A 16,902-nucleotide genomic window follows, 5' to 3' on the forward strand; every position below is an offset into this window, starting at 1 on the left:
TAAAACAAAGACCCACGTGGGGGTAACATAACAAAACAGGGATATCATAGACAACACAGGACTAACACTAACTACACTTAAACAAGACTAAAATAAACTTTAACCATTAACTAGACTAACAAGACGCATGAACTCACCAGACAAACCACAATGAACTAGCACAAGACAGAAGACACAAGGGCATTAAATAAAGGAGCAAATCAAGAGGGGAACAGGTGTAGGGCATTAATCAATAACGAGGTAACGAGAGGATGGGAACAGAGACGAGACCGGAGAGAGTGTATGGAAGGCCATAACAACAATAATTTCCTCTCTCCATATTAAACATGAGGTTCTGTCATGATCCTGCCACTAAACCAAGAGAAACATGACATGATGCGGCAGAATCATGACAGAAGCCCCTCCTTAAGGAGCAGCAACCTGATGCTCCTCAATGCACAACCAGGACAGACTATGACACTGGCAAAAACAAATCAACATGATAAAACAATAAATCAAAACTGGCAAGCACAAGAGTCCAAAGGGAAGTCCAAACAAGGGCTGACACGGTCACGATAGCCGGCAGGACATGGGCCGTGCTGACGGCATGACACGGGCAGACACGGACAGGATAGCCGGCAGACATGATCAGTAAGATATCAAAGTTAATGCGTCGCTTACAGTAATAGGTAACCAGTGCAATGTTAATAGATCCAGGCTAATATGCTCTGGGTCACTTAATTACAGTATATCTCCTAGAGTTACCATGTATAGTGTGAAGAGCAGAGGCCCTAAAACTGAGCCCTGCGGTACACCATACTGGACTTGTGATTGGAGTGACACCTCATTGTTTATTGCTACAAATTCTGCATATTGATGAAAGCGTTAGCATTAACTAATGCTAAAGATTAGACATAATATTATGGATGGATTAACTTCGTTTTATTTGTATAGTTTGTCATCTTGAATGTAAATAAAAAGAATATAATCATATAAACAAAATACTTTACACAGATTTTCACATTTAATTGCAGAAAATCTTTAATAAAATTAGTGTAAAGATGAGGTTAATGTTATCAAGTCTTATGCGCTAGATTAACTACTAGACAATATCACTTTAATACCATCCACGTTCTTGATTCATTTTTAAACATGTATTTTAAAGTGCTTCTCCGTTTTACTGGACAGTGTGACAGCTAACAGCCTTACTATGTCAACGAACATCATTTATTGTAATCTAATTTTGCATAAGCAGCGACTACAAATATTCGTCTTCGCTGTCATTTTCACAGTTCTCTGTAAAGATTAATGGCTTCCGGCACAGCAGCGGATGTGTTTTCATCAAACGCAGAAGTGACCGTGCATAGAGTCTATTTGATTAACTTCCGAGAGACCAAATTAATTCACGATGAACAGACAAACACACACTTTAATGTAAAAATATCACTGTAATTAGAAACATAAACACCTCTTGCAGTGTGCTGATGAGAGGAGGCAGTGTCTTATGCAGCCCTGGGCACAAGAGACTGTGATGGGCCTATTTATCAACACATACAAGAATTTTTGTATTAATCTTTCACTGCATACACAACTCAAAGGGCTCCTGTAACCTACAGTACTTGTACTCAGAAGAAAACAGAGGTTAAGGGAATGTTTGATTAATGTAGGTCCACTTGTTACTTGTATGGAAACTTGTCAAAAATAAGTGTGAATCGTTTTTTTATTGGCTTTGATTCTATTTACAAAGTCCCCAAACGAGGGTCTCCACAGGAGCTAATACCATTCCACGTTCAAAGCAGATGTAATGATGCAATCGGTCACGAGACAATAGGCACAAAGCTATTTTGAACGTTTGCATACATCGGACCTGAGATGTACAGCGGATGGGGATCGCTTCCGCATCTGTTCCTTATACTCATCGATTGTTTAGCTTTGGTACACTTATTTGTATTTTTTTAAATATGTTTAACGATACTGTTACTGCTTGTATCTTACATTTACATTTATGCATTTAAAAGACTTTTATCCGAAGCGACTTGCATTGCATTATCCTATACATTTGTTTCTAATTATGTGCAATCCCCTGGGATCAAACCCACGACCTTGGCATTGTTAACACCGTGCTTTTACCATTGAGCCACACCTACCATTGAGCCAAAATTACACCTCAACATATAATTTCATTATAATGGTAAAATGTCGATGCCCATCGTGTCTGCGTGTCGAGTCGGGAGTGAGAATATGTTGCACACGCCTAATGGATGAGAGAGTCTTAAGCAAGGACTGGTGGGGCGTGGTTGTTCTGACAAACAATAAGTAAAATAATATTTTTTGTTATCAATCCCATCAAGTGCTTACATGTCCCATCAAATAGATTAAAAAAGGTTACCAACCCCTTACAATTGGAATAACACTTAAATCGGATTTGCCATTTTTATTCCAATCAACGTATTTACACAAAGCATTTTTTATTTATTAGGATTGGACTTTTGAAAGCAACTACAATCAGAAAACCATGTTAACACAGCCAACTATATTGCCCTGTCATTGTCTAGTATGTTCTAGGTGGTTGCCAAGGATGCCTTTGGTAGTTGTTAGCATGTTTTAAATGTCCCTACCCTAAATGTCTTTGTGAAATTCAGTGGATGTAGATGTGATTTTTAGCTTTTTTCATCAACATTCAGACTGTTATTTTAAAATTGATCTCTTCAAAAAAGTAATAGCTTCTCTCATACACAAAGGCACACTTTATCACGGATGTCAAAAACAGTTCCAGAAAAATCCCACACCAAAGTATCATACTCGGTGTTAGTCATTGTAAACAAATCTCTAACCACGTGCAACATACAGTAAAACTGATACTTGCTTAAGCACACACATAATGCCCATGCAAGAATGAGAATAGAAAAAGTCCTTTGTAACCATCCTGCTGTGTACAGTTATCATTGAAATGCAAGATAAATTAACAGATGGGGCAAATGGTTATGGACAAATGAAAAGGCATCAATGCACTAATAAATCTTGACATTTAATTTGCTGCCCGTATTCCCCGCTATCAATTACTATGTTCATGGGAATAATTGACAGTGTAACAGTAAGACAGAAAGAAAGCCATCTCTTAAAGCTCCAAAAATGCTGCTTTGGTGTGTCTACAGCAACATGAAACATATGTTTAATATTAGGTGTAATCTATCCAACCCAAGTGCTCTGAAAATTTGATTAAATTGGCTAATGGCATGTTTAAAACCTCTATAAAACAAATGTGGAAGATATTACAATGTTTTTAACTTTCGCCTTCTCTTTGTGCATAAACAAAGGCTGGCTCTCAATGATGCAAAACCAAACGTTGGTCAACAGAGATGTCAAAGACCACAGGAGCCATGTAGATTTATGCCATGAGGAAAGTGAGAATATTTGCACAACGGCTGGTGTAGTATGTGACTCATAATTTGAGTGCCAGCAAAATGTTTTTCATCAAATGTTTTACATAGCCTACTTATTTTTTAAAACATTGGATGTTGAAGCTGTGGCATAGGGGTGAGTACATTTGCTGAGTTTTTTTTACTGTGCAACCCCTGCCACCTTTAGAAAAATCATAGCATATTTTTTTTGGTATTTACATAAAACACCACATGTTAACATACATTGGACATTACACTTTAAGTAAAGCATTTGTACAATCACACTCTGTCTTCTGAAGCATTAGCATTGCTTAATTTAACTACAAACTGTCTGTATATTTACCAAGCAATAAAAACAGACAACTGTGCCAACTAGGTATGGTTTCAACAAATGGTTAGTGGTTTAGCAATTCCATACAAAGGCTTACAAACAAAGAGGTCAACAGGAGAACCAGGACAGATAGTGTTAGGCGTGGTGCTCAAGTCGAGAGGGATGTTAGCATATGGACTAACAAAGTCAACCATGGTCAAAAAAGCTACCTGTCAGATGTGGATCAGGAAACAAAGGCATTCAGGTAAAAATATGAGGAACAACCATAGAGAATCAAACATCTTTTACATAGAACAAAGGCACAAAAACAGTTCCAGCACCAGGTATCACTAAGTCAACAGCAAGGCAAATGGAGAGGGAAAGCTTTTTGTCACCTGGATGAATAATGCTGATATGGAAAATTACCCTGTGTCATGAAGGCAAATAGAGTGTTTGCATTGCAGCAAAGTCATCCATAGGTCAAAACCTTTGAAGTTAAGAGGTGGGGAAATAGAGATCCGATGTCATCGAGTAGAATCCAGTAAAAGTTTTGCTGAGGCACACATCTCAATTGCTGTGTAATTTCTGTCAAACACTTAACCTTATCTATCACTTCATGTGGTATATCAGTTCCTTTCTTCAACATTTTATGTCCAAAGGGAAAATTTGTATATAAAAATATGTTTGTTCTTTTCTTTATTTGAAAGTTACAATAAAACTGCCTTTGGAACATTTTTCAATGCATGTATTTATTTTAACTAAATTTTGAATACTTTTTATATGGAGGTTTATTTATTTTATCCACACACATTCTTTCTTAAATCTTGTTCACGAATTTGTTTAAAAATTTGATCAATAAAAACCAAAAAACGTCACTAACAGTGTAATTACGCTTGTTTTGTGTGAATCAGAACAGAGTATAGGGATAAGCAGTGTTCGGATTCTGTCAAAGCTCTTGGGGGGTCCCCTAACCAGCCCTTAAAAAGAGTTGACAGAGCTGCCAGTACAAGCAGTACAAGCATTAATCACAGTACAGTTTTGATCACAGTAAGAGATCCACATGAGGAAGATAGAAATTTATATTTCTTAATTTTTTGGCAGTCACCATGCTATCAATTTTGCTGCTTTTTTATTTTACATTGTGAATCTTGTATTCACAAAAACAAATTCTTAAGATTCTACCTAGGTTTGATGTCTTTCTTTTTAATTTAACTAATTGTTAGTTACTAATTGTTACTAAGTTTTTCGAAATGTATGATAACATTTGGTAACACTTCAGGGGCCGTTTACACGAGACCGTTTTCAAGTGAAAGCGCAAAACAATTTATGCGATTTGGCTGTCCGTTTACACGGAAACAGTGTTTTAGGGGACTGATAATGCAAACTTTTTAAAACGGGTTTCAAAGTGCAAGTTTTTGAAAACCACCGTATTCTCATTTCCGTTTAAACCCGAAGTACGCAAGAATGAGAAAACGACATCGTGCACATATGTATTAGGTGTGGGGATGTGGTATGCGCGTGTACATCCAAACACAAAGGAGAAATAAATACATCAATGGCTAATTACATGTTTTTTTTGCGCTGCGCAATAGTTTGTTAACGCTTCTCCAGCAAAGTGTAGATTTACTACACCAGCGCTATGACCACCAGCGGAGACCAACAGCAAAATCTTTACACTCATTCACGGCGACGAAGGGTTTTTAAACGGCGCTTTTGGATCAGACCCGGGAGGACGAGTAGATGGTGGTACAACTTTGTCGATGGCGTTGTTGACGAGCTTCAATGGAAGGAAACCTTTCGAATGTCCAAACTTTTCGCCATCTTGTTTGTTTATGTGCGCACGCTTCTCTTCACTATGAATGAGGAGAAATGCAGCTGTCATGCCTTCTCTTGTCTTGATTTTCTGGTCTGGGGCAGAATCATGACAGACCCACGTGTTTTATGTGGAGAGAAGCTTGTTATTGTCAATTTGGACTTAATATGCATTCTCTCCAGTCTCGTTATTTGGCCCCGCCCCTCTCGTTTCTAGTATGGCTTTTCTCCTGTGTTTCATTACCCACACCTGCCCATCGTTATCTCCTTTGTTAGTCTCCCTATTTAATGTCCTCTTGTCTATTGTCTTGTGCTTGTTCATTGTACTTGTTACCCTGTTCAAGAAGCCTTGTTACCTCGTCCTGACGTGTTAAAAATATATTCTATTCTTTAGTGTTTTTAGTTGAGTTCTTGTTGAGTGTGTTTAGTTATCAATTTATCGTGTTTGTTATTGTGTACTCTGTTTTCTTACCCCTCGTGGGTTTTTGTTTTCTGTTTATATATATTAAAGTCCCGGTGTTAACCCCTTCATCCCTGCTGCCTGCACTTGGGTTCTTCCTCCACACGATCACGAAATGCAGCGCTCTGTATTATGGTCTCCTTAGCGACGGAGGTCCGCCTTCCAATAAACTGTCAATAACTCGTCAGGGACTCGTTTATTTTTTTATAATAATATAAAAAAATACAGTAATAGTACTTAATACAGCGTTTTAGTCATTTTTGCGGCTTTGTGTAGACGCAGATTGTTTTAAAAACATTGCCGTGTGTACGTGAAACTTTTCAAACCCGCAAACAAAAATCGTTTCTGTTTTTCATAGTGTAAACGTGGCCTCAGTGTAGTTGGCAATTCTCACTATTAACTAGTTGTAATTAGCATGCCTATTATTGGCATATCCCACCCAATACCTAAACCTAACAACTAACTTACTAACTATTAATGAGCAACAAATTAAGAGTTTATTGGGGAAAAGTTGTAGTTAATAGTTTGTTAATAGCGACAATAGCCACTATACTGAAGTGTGACCTAAAATTTGTCTGGCTAATAGAGCTTGTCAATCGACATTTCGGCACATTGCTGGACGTTATTATCACGGTAAACCCTTAAACCGGTAATCGTTACATTCCTACCAGCTCTGACATTTCTGTCCGTCTTCATTGAACACTGTGTGGCCCGGTTGAGCATTTATGGATTTTTCAGATAAAAGTGTCATTTAAATTTGAGTCTTATGAACTTATGACACATTACCGACAATGGGGTTTTGTTTTAACGTGATAATTTCACAGTATTTTTGTTTTGTTTTTAGTTGTCTATTATTAATGAAAACCAAGGGACCCCTGCAAATTATTTTATCAAATGATGACCACAGCCACCAGCAAACAAATAGTAAATGAAAGTCTGTGTTAATTACGGCTTGCACCAATTCAATAGGATCCCAAAATAAAACAATAAGCACTGCAAAGCAGTAGGTTACCATGCATTTTATAGCAGCTAAATAGAGTTGTTAGGCACAATGCGAATCGATCCAGTGCGATGGTGGATAAGCGTTCTTACATTGTTTTTACACAGGACGTGACCGGCACGAGGCGCAAATTTCAAATAAATAGAGCAGAGAACTTTAAGGTTGATGTCTGTTTTTAATGTAAGTGCCAATCAATAAATTTTTCGTGACTACATTTTGTTTTTATCAATGCTCACTTATAGGTTGTTGTTAATGTGTCATAGGTCATAGAGCATACGGGTCACATGACCATAAAACATGTCCAAAATGTATTTATACTACTCCCACGTACTGTTTTAACGGCTGGTAGGTAGGTATTTATTGAAAATTCAGTACGAACTGTCACAGTATGTGATTTCGGATGAAGAGACGCTTTGTTCTAATGGGTTTAGACCAACCAATGTCACTAGCATCACCTTGAATAACGGGCAATAACACCTACAATCACCACAGCTAACAACATGAGATAGCCCATAGAGATTCTTGTGCAATATTTTTATAGCTTAGTTAATTGCTATTAATGTTATATAGTAATAACACTTGGATTGTCCCTAGGTTGTTTCTCCACTAGTACAGCTTTTAAAGTTTTAGTTAACTTGTCTCATGGGGAATGATTGGTCTCAGTAAAACACATATTTTCTTATTATTATGAATATGCAACTGTTGAGCTAGAATTATTTAGATAATGAAATGTTAAAATAATATAATTAACATATTTTGTTATTATTATTTCAGGTTTTTATTCAGCAAAGATGGATCACAGACACGTGACTTGGGCTCACACTGTCCCCTCTAGATATATCTAGCAGTAGGTGAATACACACAGAAAAGGCACTGTGTCAGCATTCCCTTATGGATCTAATCTGACAGCATATCACATTGGATTGTCAGCGTTCCTCCTCACATTCTCTAGTGAGTACGGCACTTCTGTCAATACTCCAGCTAGTGCCATCACAATACCGACCCCCTAAATCGACAGGGCCACTGGCTATAAACCTTTCGCTTGGGACCCCAGAGCCCACTCAGAAACAGATCTGATTGAAAGCGTCTGTGATCGGTTCGTTGTTATGATATGTTGTGATAAAGGAACCATAATGGCTTTTAAATAGAAAAGCCCTGTCTCTTGTTCCTGAGCAGTGTTCTGTGGATAGAGTGAGAGAGTGTCTGCGAGAGGGAGGGCCTGAGGCTAAGCATCTCTGAGATTGAGCTGTCCGTCTTGCTAAAATGATTCTGAGCTAACACCTCTTCAGTCGAGACAGGACAGCCTGGGGACAGAGAGCAGAAAATTTCCTGATCCACCTGCAGACGATGCTCATTAACTCACACCTGCAGCAGTAATACACACAGACAGTTGTGTTCTAAAACCTAGCGAGCCATCTAAACCAAGTAGACATATATTAATAGAAAAGAGCTATCCATTAGATACATCAGCATTGCTATTAATCTCAATCATAGTTACTGAGCACATTAACAATCTGAAAAATGCTGGGATATTTTCAACCCTGGGTTGAGTCAAAAAGGGACGAACTAAACTGTTGGGTCAAAAATGAATCTAATCGAATCTAATGCTTGCAACTACATCATGCCATTAAAAGCAACAGGCATACAAATTATGAACTTTCAATTTTTTAGTGACAGAATTTGTGCACACAGCCAAACCCACCTGAGCAGAAGATATACTAATATGCTTTGTTTTCCTTGCTGTGTTGCTGGAGTGCATCAGGTTCGATTAGTGAAAACATAACATTTTGTTTAATTCATTTGGATTTTGAATGCGAAATTGTAACAAATTTAACCATCATAGACAATTATTTTTACATTGATAAAAATTAAATAGATCACTATTAGCTGTCTTTAACTACTATAAATGTATAGTAGTTACCATGAAATGTATTATATATTTATGTATTGAAAGTGCATCTATTGCACACATGCGTGTTGTTAAATCAAGCCACTGTCTTAAACCAGTTTCTGGTAAGTATAATTTTTATACAAGATTTCTCACATATGGTGGAACAGATGTCTCTATGGGTCTTTAGCAAGTGTATGTGTGTGTGCGTACATGACCAAGATGTGCTGCTTGTCAATCATAAAACTGTCAAGCAGGGCCATAAGTGTATTCTTTATAAACCATAATGCCAAAGTACTTGAGCATGTAAATTAGGGATGAAATCTGATCATTATGTCAGGCAGACAGAGAGAGAGAGAGACTGATTATCGCATGTTTCAATATTCCGACAAGGCGGAATTTTTATCTTTATGTCCACAATAATAGTCTTTAACATTGTAATTCATTTTTATAAATATTTGGCATGATTGTGTGCTTCTGCGCGTCCATCTGTGTGTGAACTGCCTATTGGCACATATTCCTAACAAGCTCTTTAAATAACAATAGAGCGTCAACAATGTTCCTAAGCACACCTCTTTTTTAGAACAACACACAAATGAGTCAGACAAATGAGCACAAATGCATTTGCTTTTTAAAAGATGCGACGCAGGATGGGAAAATTAGATCTGTAACTAGCAAAAACCTTGCACCGGGTGTCCGATAGGGCACTATATTTGGCAGATGATGAAGAGAAAATCGACAAGCATCTTACATTTTCTAAAGAGGAAAAGTAGTACAAGGGAGAGTAGGCCTGAGGAAGGTAAGAGGGAGGTCAGTTTTTATTCATTCATTTTAGAAATGGTCAGTGCTATATTTGTACATAAAGGTATATGGCAAATAATAGGCCTGTTAAGTGTTTTTAAACTAAATATTATCCTTTTATTTAGTTTTCACATATATTTGCTGATGTATAATAATTTTTAAGGAAAATAACTACAATATTGCAAGCCAGTATCACGCCAAAGCATGTAAAAGACACGCTAGTCTACTCAAAAATACATGGCAGTGTCACACTTTGTTTAGTTATTTGCATTTATAAAAAGGAAATTATTTTTTAAATAATTTCTTTGTACTTGTATATAAAATAACCCTACCCACTTTCCAACAATATACATGGGGCATGACGTCAGCTTTACATTCTCTTTAAGTAGAATTTTGAATCTAGTTTTGCACGGATGCAGAATCGTTCACATCGGCATCGCAATGTATTTAAAGAGTTTTCTTGGGGGAGCCCCTGAATGGAAGAACACCGAGTTGCCCACGTCTGATCAGTCATGTGGGGGGAATCAGCATTTGCCCTAATGAGCTTACCGAAGCAACTTCAATATCCTCTGATGTCATGTTGAAATGAAAATGAATAGTTCAATATGACTTCATGCAAATGCCATCTCCCATAACCCATATCATATGGCATGACCAAACGTGTGCATTCTAATATATACAGGCAAAAGAGAAAAAAATGATATCTTTAGTAATCAGGGTTTTGAAAACTCATATTAAATGAAATTCAAAGATTGATGGAAAAGAAAAAGGGGAGTCAAAAAAATCTAGAAACATGGAATGAACATTTTACTTCATAGCCTCACAGTGGGTAACCAATCCCACAAGCCAAATTGAGATGTAATACTCCCCCTTAGGCATCTTCAGAATGTCCAGTTCTTCACCTATATTGCAGAGTTTAGCTAACCCTAAACAAAGTCCTTGATCAACTGTTTCAAGTCTGTTTTAGGGTTGGGGCAACAGAATTAGACACCCTTGGTTTAAACTAAGGCCCTGTCCCAAATGCAGCACTTGTGGTCTTCCCCCAAATCTATAGTTCACAAAGTCATCTGGACTATTGGGTAGTAGGGCCTTTATAATTATATGACAACACCTGTAGAAAAGTGGTCAACTAGATGGTCAAAATGGCTGATTATATGATGTACAAGAACTGCAATCTTTGTGGCTCAAATGTGTTTTGTGTGTCACAAACTGCTCCAATTACACATTGTTTTTACATATTTTACGTTTTACGTTATAACATATTCTTTTTAAACAGAGTTGTTTTCTGTATGTGTAGAATTAATGCACTTTAAGGCACGTGATCCATAATTGGGAAACCCAATGTGTTGACTAGTTGCAAAACATATATACTATTAAGTCGGTAGTACTGGGAAGCAATAAAAGCTAAAAAAGTATTAATAAGACACTGGAATTGCTATAGAGGAGGGATAAATATTAATGTTCTAGTGACGGAAGTCCCATCTTCCAGTATAAAGAGGAAATCGTGAGTCACTTAAGACCAATAGCTCTCTGTGGACTGCAGTATTTTCCAACCTTTGTGCAAGCACAATAGCCTGAAACCTGAAAAAAAGATTTGCACAATTTGAGCTTAAAAATGATGAGCAGTTGATTTTCACAGTTGATGTTGATGTAAGGTCTGAAAAATGTTGCCTTATCCTGGCAAGACATATTGGTCTTAATTTAGGTGGAATGGACTGGGTAATGTATGACCTTAAAGACACTTTGTTAACGTCTATCACATCAATACTGGCTTTGCAGGAAGAGACTCAGGACAACGATTTCAAAATATAAAATGTCAAATGGGACACAGACTTTCATGGATTTTAATACCACGATTAAACAACGTCCAAAAAGCTGCATTCTAGTGATGCACAATATTTAACTTTTGCCAATATTTTTCAAGTCATTCTATCCGATATACAATACCTACAGTATATATTGTAAGCCTGTAAGTCTTTTTTGAGGATGATAGTACAAAAAGGGCTTTTCATTTGAAGTTTCTATTATCGAGGCATTTCTAAAAGTGGCCACTTGGACGCTTCAAAACCCCTTATTAGCCTACCCAAAATTGTTAGTTGTTTATTTATTTACCTGTCTCTGTATATTTTAACTTGTATATTTTATGTAAATATATGCCAAACTTTTGTAAAATTTTATATAATTACATGAAGTTTATAAAATAAGTTAGACCGTTTGGGCACAATAAAGGTTTTACTAGAAATTATTACTTTGTGCTGTTTTAAAGGAAAACCCAAATAACTATTTAACACGAAGATATGAAGTGTTTTCCATGCAGACATATTGAGGATCATTGAGAAATGAACAGAGAAATCATCCGTTTAACACGGAAAGCTCTCACACAACAGTCTGCCATGAACAATCAGCTTTTGTCCTAATAATATACATTCATAAATACCTGCAGGCATTGTGCTGACTGATAATGGCATATATTTTAATAACCGTGTTTTGAGATCAATGTGATACTGGAATCTTTCATTTCTAAAGTACTTGACAGTGTCATTTCATCACATCTATGTTCCTCCCTCCAAAGGAATGACATCTGTAAAGATTTCCAATCAGGATTTAGAGCACATCACAGAGACTTTCTCTGATCAGAGAAACACAAGATTTGCTTTTTGCATCTGATCATGGTTCCATCTCGTTACTTGTGGTATTAGATCTTAGTGGCACTTTTGACACCATTTACCATTGCATACTTTTACTTAGACAAATTGTGTTGGCGTTAGTGGAATAGCATTAAAATGGTTTCGTTCATATCTATCTAAGCATTTTCAGTATATAGCAATAAACAATGAGGTATCAAGCAGATCACTAGTCAACTACGGAATGCCACAGGGCTCAGTCTTAGGGCCTCTGCTCTTCGCACTGTACATGCTACCTCTAGGAGGTATAGTTAAGAGACACTGAGTAAGTTTTCACTGCTATGCTGATGATACTCAACTCTACATTTCCTCGAGGCCTCAAGAAACACAGCAGTTCACCAGAAATATGGAATGCATAGTTGATATAACAAACTGGATGAGTATCAACGTTTTATTGTAGAAGTCGGACAAAACAGAAGTATTACTTGCTGTACCGAAAATCGCTATACGTAACCACCAAGAATACTGCTTAACTATTGACGGATGCTCAATAAAACCCTTGTCATCAGATAGGAATCTGGGCATTTAATTTGATAGTAATCTGTCATTTGAATACCATGTTGCCAACACTTGCAAAACCGTGATTTTTCATCTTACATAAGAATCTAAATTACGTCATATGCTGCCACTATAAAATGCAGAAAAGTTCATTTACGCATTCATGAGGTCAAGACTAGATAATTGTAATGGACTGTTAGGCCGTGGCCCAGTAGGTTTCGGCAGCTAGAGATCTTACACAAACAAAAAAGTATGAACATAGCAAGTTCCTGTCAACATTGCTCTGGTTACCTATTTAGCAACGTATAACAGTAACTTTAAAATCTTAGTGACTACCTATAAGGCCCTACATGGTTTAGCTCCACAGTATCTGAGTGAGTTTCTCAAGGGCATAACACAGAATCTCGGGCCCTGTGCAAAGGCAATGTGTGGGGCCCCAACCACGCTATATATTAAGTAAATTGTCAAATCAAATTTCTGTATGATTGTGGAATACTTAAATCTTAAGCGATCACCTAAGTATCCCCTTAAACATGAATTGACATTTAATTTGTGTTTCATTAATAGAGACACTGTGCAGTGTAGTCTAAAACATTACACATTTACTACTGAACAGTAAAAATCTAGTACTTTGTAGTAATAATGCCACTTCATGCCTGTAACTGAGATTGACAATTAATATTTCTTAAAAAATTGAATGCCAAGTTGAGTATGTCAAGACAAAATGATTCCCCTCTTATCAATTTATTTTTCAAATATAATAGCCTAAATTCTATATTTTTTACTGACATGTTTATTGGCCTTTTTAACCTTAGCATGTAAATATTTTAATTTAATGTTTATATATTATTAGAATTGTCAGTGCCTCAACATCGTACATATCCTTAGTTTCCCTCAATATGCAGATAAAAACAAAAAGCGTGAGATTCAACCTTGAATACACAACACATCTAAAATACAAATCCTCTAAGGGGATCAACCGGAACTAGGAACACTTCCTATTACAAGATGCACTTGTAGAACACTTGTAGAACGGAATTCTGCTCTCAGTTGTAATATATATATGAAGAGTTTGATTCCAAAATGATCATGTTTTAATTGTATAATAAATGTATTATTTTTGTTATTATGGCCCCAATGAAAACAAACCAACTGTTTGATTGATAGTAATTAGAATGTACAGTAAATAAACATGTTTTTTTTAAACGGAGTGAACTCATTTTGGAGCCAAACTCTTCATATATACAGTATATACTGTATATATTGGTTTATTTCGCCTAGTTGTGCAAGCACTGTAGAGCTTGTAGAGATGCAGCAGTAGTGCCAGAGAAGAACTGGCTACCCTGGCTGGGCTTTAGTTCTCCCAAGGTTTTTTTCTCTCCAGTTTTGGGTTCCTAGCCACTGTTGCATATGGTTGTACTTGTTCTGTTTGCCGGGGGGCTGCTGACATCAGCGTTTAGAATTTTGTACTTGCTTATATTATTTTAATAGTTAATACTACCCCATATAGGATTTTATAGTCTGCGTAATATATTTCCTTTGTTTCTCTTCTTTTATCTTCTGTCTCTGTGTGTGTGCCTGTTTTTCGTGTATGTGCACTGTGTGAGTGAGAGTTTGTGCATGTGAGGGTGTGTGCACTGTATATTTTGTGTGTCTTGTGTGAATGAGAGTGTATCTATTCACTTTTCTCTTGAAACCTTTTCTATTTAAAATATTCAATGTATTGCTTAAAGTTAACATTTTCTTGTACAGCTGCTTTGAAACAAATATTGTAAAATGCGCTATATAAACAAAGTTGAGTGATTTTTATTACAGTCATTGAACAAAAATTGTATTACAGTCATTGAATAAAAGTTGGGAAAGCAAAATATGTAGTGCTTTTAATGGTTGCACATTTAGTTGTCAGAACATTGGCCTAACCTAAAATATTGTGTGTTTTTATTACAATTATGCGCTTGTATGACCGTTCAAACGCAATAAAGCGTGAAAAAGAACTTTAGCACTTGTGCTGTTTGAGAGCTGGTGTCTTTGTCAGGTCTTTGAGGGTGCACGCTCATAATGTCAGAGTGCCTACAGATAATCAACACATCTTTTATGGGCAGAGCATTTCGGTGTAATTTTTCATATCAGGTCCACATTTACATTTAGGCATTTGGCAGATGCTTTTATCCAAAGCGACTTACATTGCATTATCCTATACATTTTACATAGGTATCTGCAATCCCCTGGGATCGAACCCACAACCTTGTGTTGTTAACACAATGCTTTTACCACTGAGCTAGATTTATTTTCAGTGTAGATAATATTGTGCATCCCTACTTTATTCCCAAATAAGCCATTGGGCCTATACAGTTCTTAATTATCTTTCAATACCTCTTGAAACTTTTTATAAAACCAATGTTCATCTTATTTTCACATACCTCCCATCCATAAGTGTCTTTAACCGTGGCGCTCTGCAGTCCGTTGTACGGTCCAAAGCGTTCTCCCATCTGAATTTTGGATTTGGCCCAGATTCCTAAACCAGCCCCTGGCACAGATGATTCTCTGAGTTCCAGGTCAGAAGGGATTGGAATATCATCGGGAATGTAGACTGGCACCTCGTAGGGTGAGCCTTCTTTAGGAGTAAAATCCTCATTGCAGGGCTGAGGGGACATGGGCCCCACTGCAATGGGGGACATGATGCTGTCTTCTGTTTCCTCTTCAGCACTCTCGCCAGTCATGAGATTAGGTTCTGTGTCGTATATGCGGTCTAGAGCTTCGCTGTCATCTAAAAAACAATACAAAGACATACGTTTCTAATAGATTAAATCCCAATGCATTTAATCATTTTTGCACTTACAACTCATCTATATGCATTACAATTGCATTTGTAAAAGTTTTTTTCTGTGATAATAATTTCAGGCCTTAAAATGACTGTGTAACTATGCACCCTTGCTTTATTTAGTATACGCAGATTCATGATTAGGCAAATTTTTCCCTGCCTCCATTCAATTGTGTGAGCTCAGACCATTGATTATATGCCTATTCGACGTGTGCAGAAGCAGTGTTGACACAGCAGCGATCATTTCTGTGCCGAGTCTATGCACCATCCTGACATATCTATGGCTCAAATCTGGTAACATGGTTGGTTACAATGTTATGACGTCATCATAACATAACAAAGGCTGTTTGAAAAAAGGCATTTCTATTCTGTCTTTGATAAACTGCAGTTTTATGGAGAAAATACTGGTTTAAAATGATGAATTTTACACAGGGTTTATCTTAATGCATATTAAAACCTTGACGTTTACCATAGGTAGACTTTAAGGCATAGGCACAACATTTTTCACATTTTAAATGTACTATTAAACTAGAAAATCATTTATATTGCAGATTTCAGTTGACTCATTTAGTGAAACAGAATATTAATCTTAAAAAAATGAAGTAATGAGCTTGACTTTATCCTTTAGGAATTATTTAGCTCATGTTCCATATAAGAATGGAGATATACATGGGCTGCGTTTCCCAAAAGCATTGTTAGCCAACGAATTTGGCAAGTTCTGATGTTGACAGTTCAACGTTTCAGTGTTTTACAATACCACCATTCCAATGAACATGGTAAACAGCATTAAAAAGTTATGTGTTTGGAACTACAGCTGTCAAGGCATTCTATATCCATCATTTTAAATATATACAAATTCTTTGTATTTTAATTTGTCAAGAGAAATAAAGTGTTTTTTTGAAGAGTGTGCATGTGCATATGTCCTCTAGTACACCAGGGGAACTCCGTTGTAATTGAAAACATCTGGACATAAAACAGCAGACAACAAATACACCCTATACCCTATAATAAACAGAATGATGCAAAGATGGAGGCTTTTTTGGTGTTATGATAATAATCTGGATGGTCCCTTTTCTCTTTAGTCCAGAGGACTATGATTGGTCATCGCCATAATAAAAAAAAAATTGATTTGTCTGGCGACATAAGTTTTAGTTGTTTTACTTTTTTGCTTCAGTCCATTCGCCTTGGTGAATGGCACGGTTTCCTTTACTTCCATTTCCAGATTTTTTTCCTGAATGCTAAATGCCT

The 16,902-nt window shown here is 36.7% G+C and overlaps 1 protein-coding gene across 1 annotated transcript in view; it reads right to left on the bottom strand.

The window, feature by feature from the left end:
• prdm16 (PR domain containing 16) overlaps positions 1-16,902 on the bottom strand; it is a 197,077-nt gene that overhangs the window by 125,567 nt on the left and 54,608 nt on the right. The window contains exon 2 of the mRNA XM_079466960.1: positions 15,254-15,600. Coding sequence (XP_079323086.1) covers positions 15,254-15,600 — 347 coding nt within the window. The remainder of the gene's footprint in view (positions 1-15,253; positions 15,601-16,902) is intronic.

Source organism: Barbatula barbatula, assembly GCF_947034865.1.
Source record: "Barbatula barbatula genome assembly, chromosome: 11".
In the NCBI taxonomy this organism is placed as follows: Eukaryota; Metazoa; Chordata; class Actinopteri; order Cypriniformes; family Nemacheilidae; genus Barbatula; species Barbatula barbatula.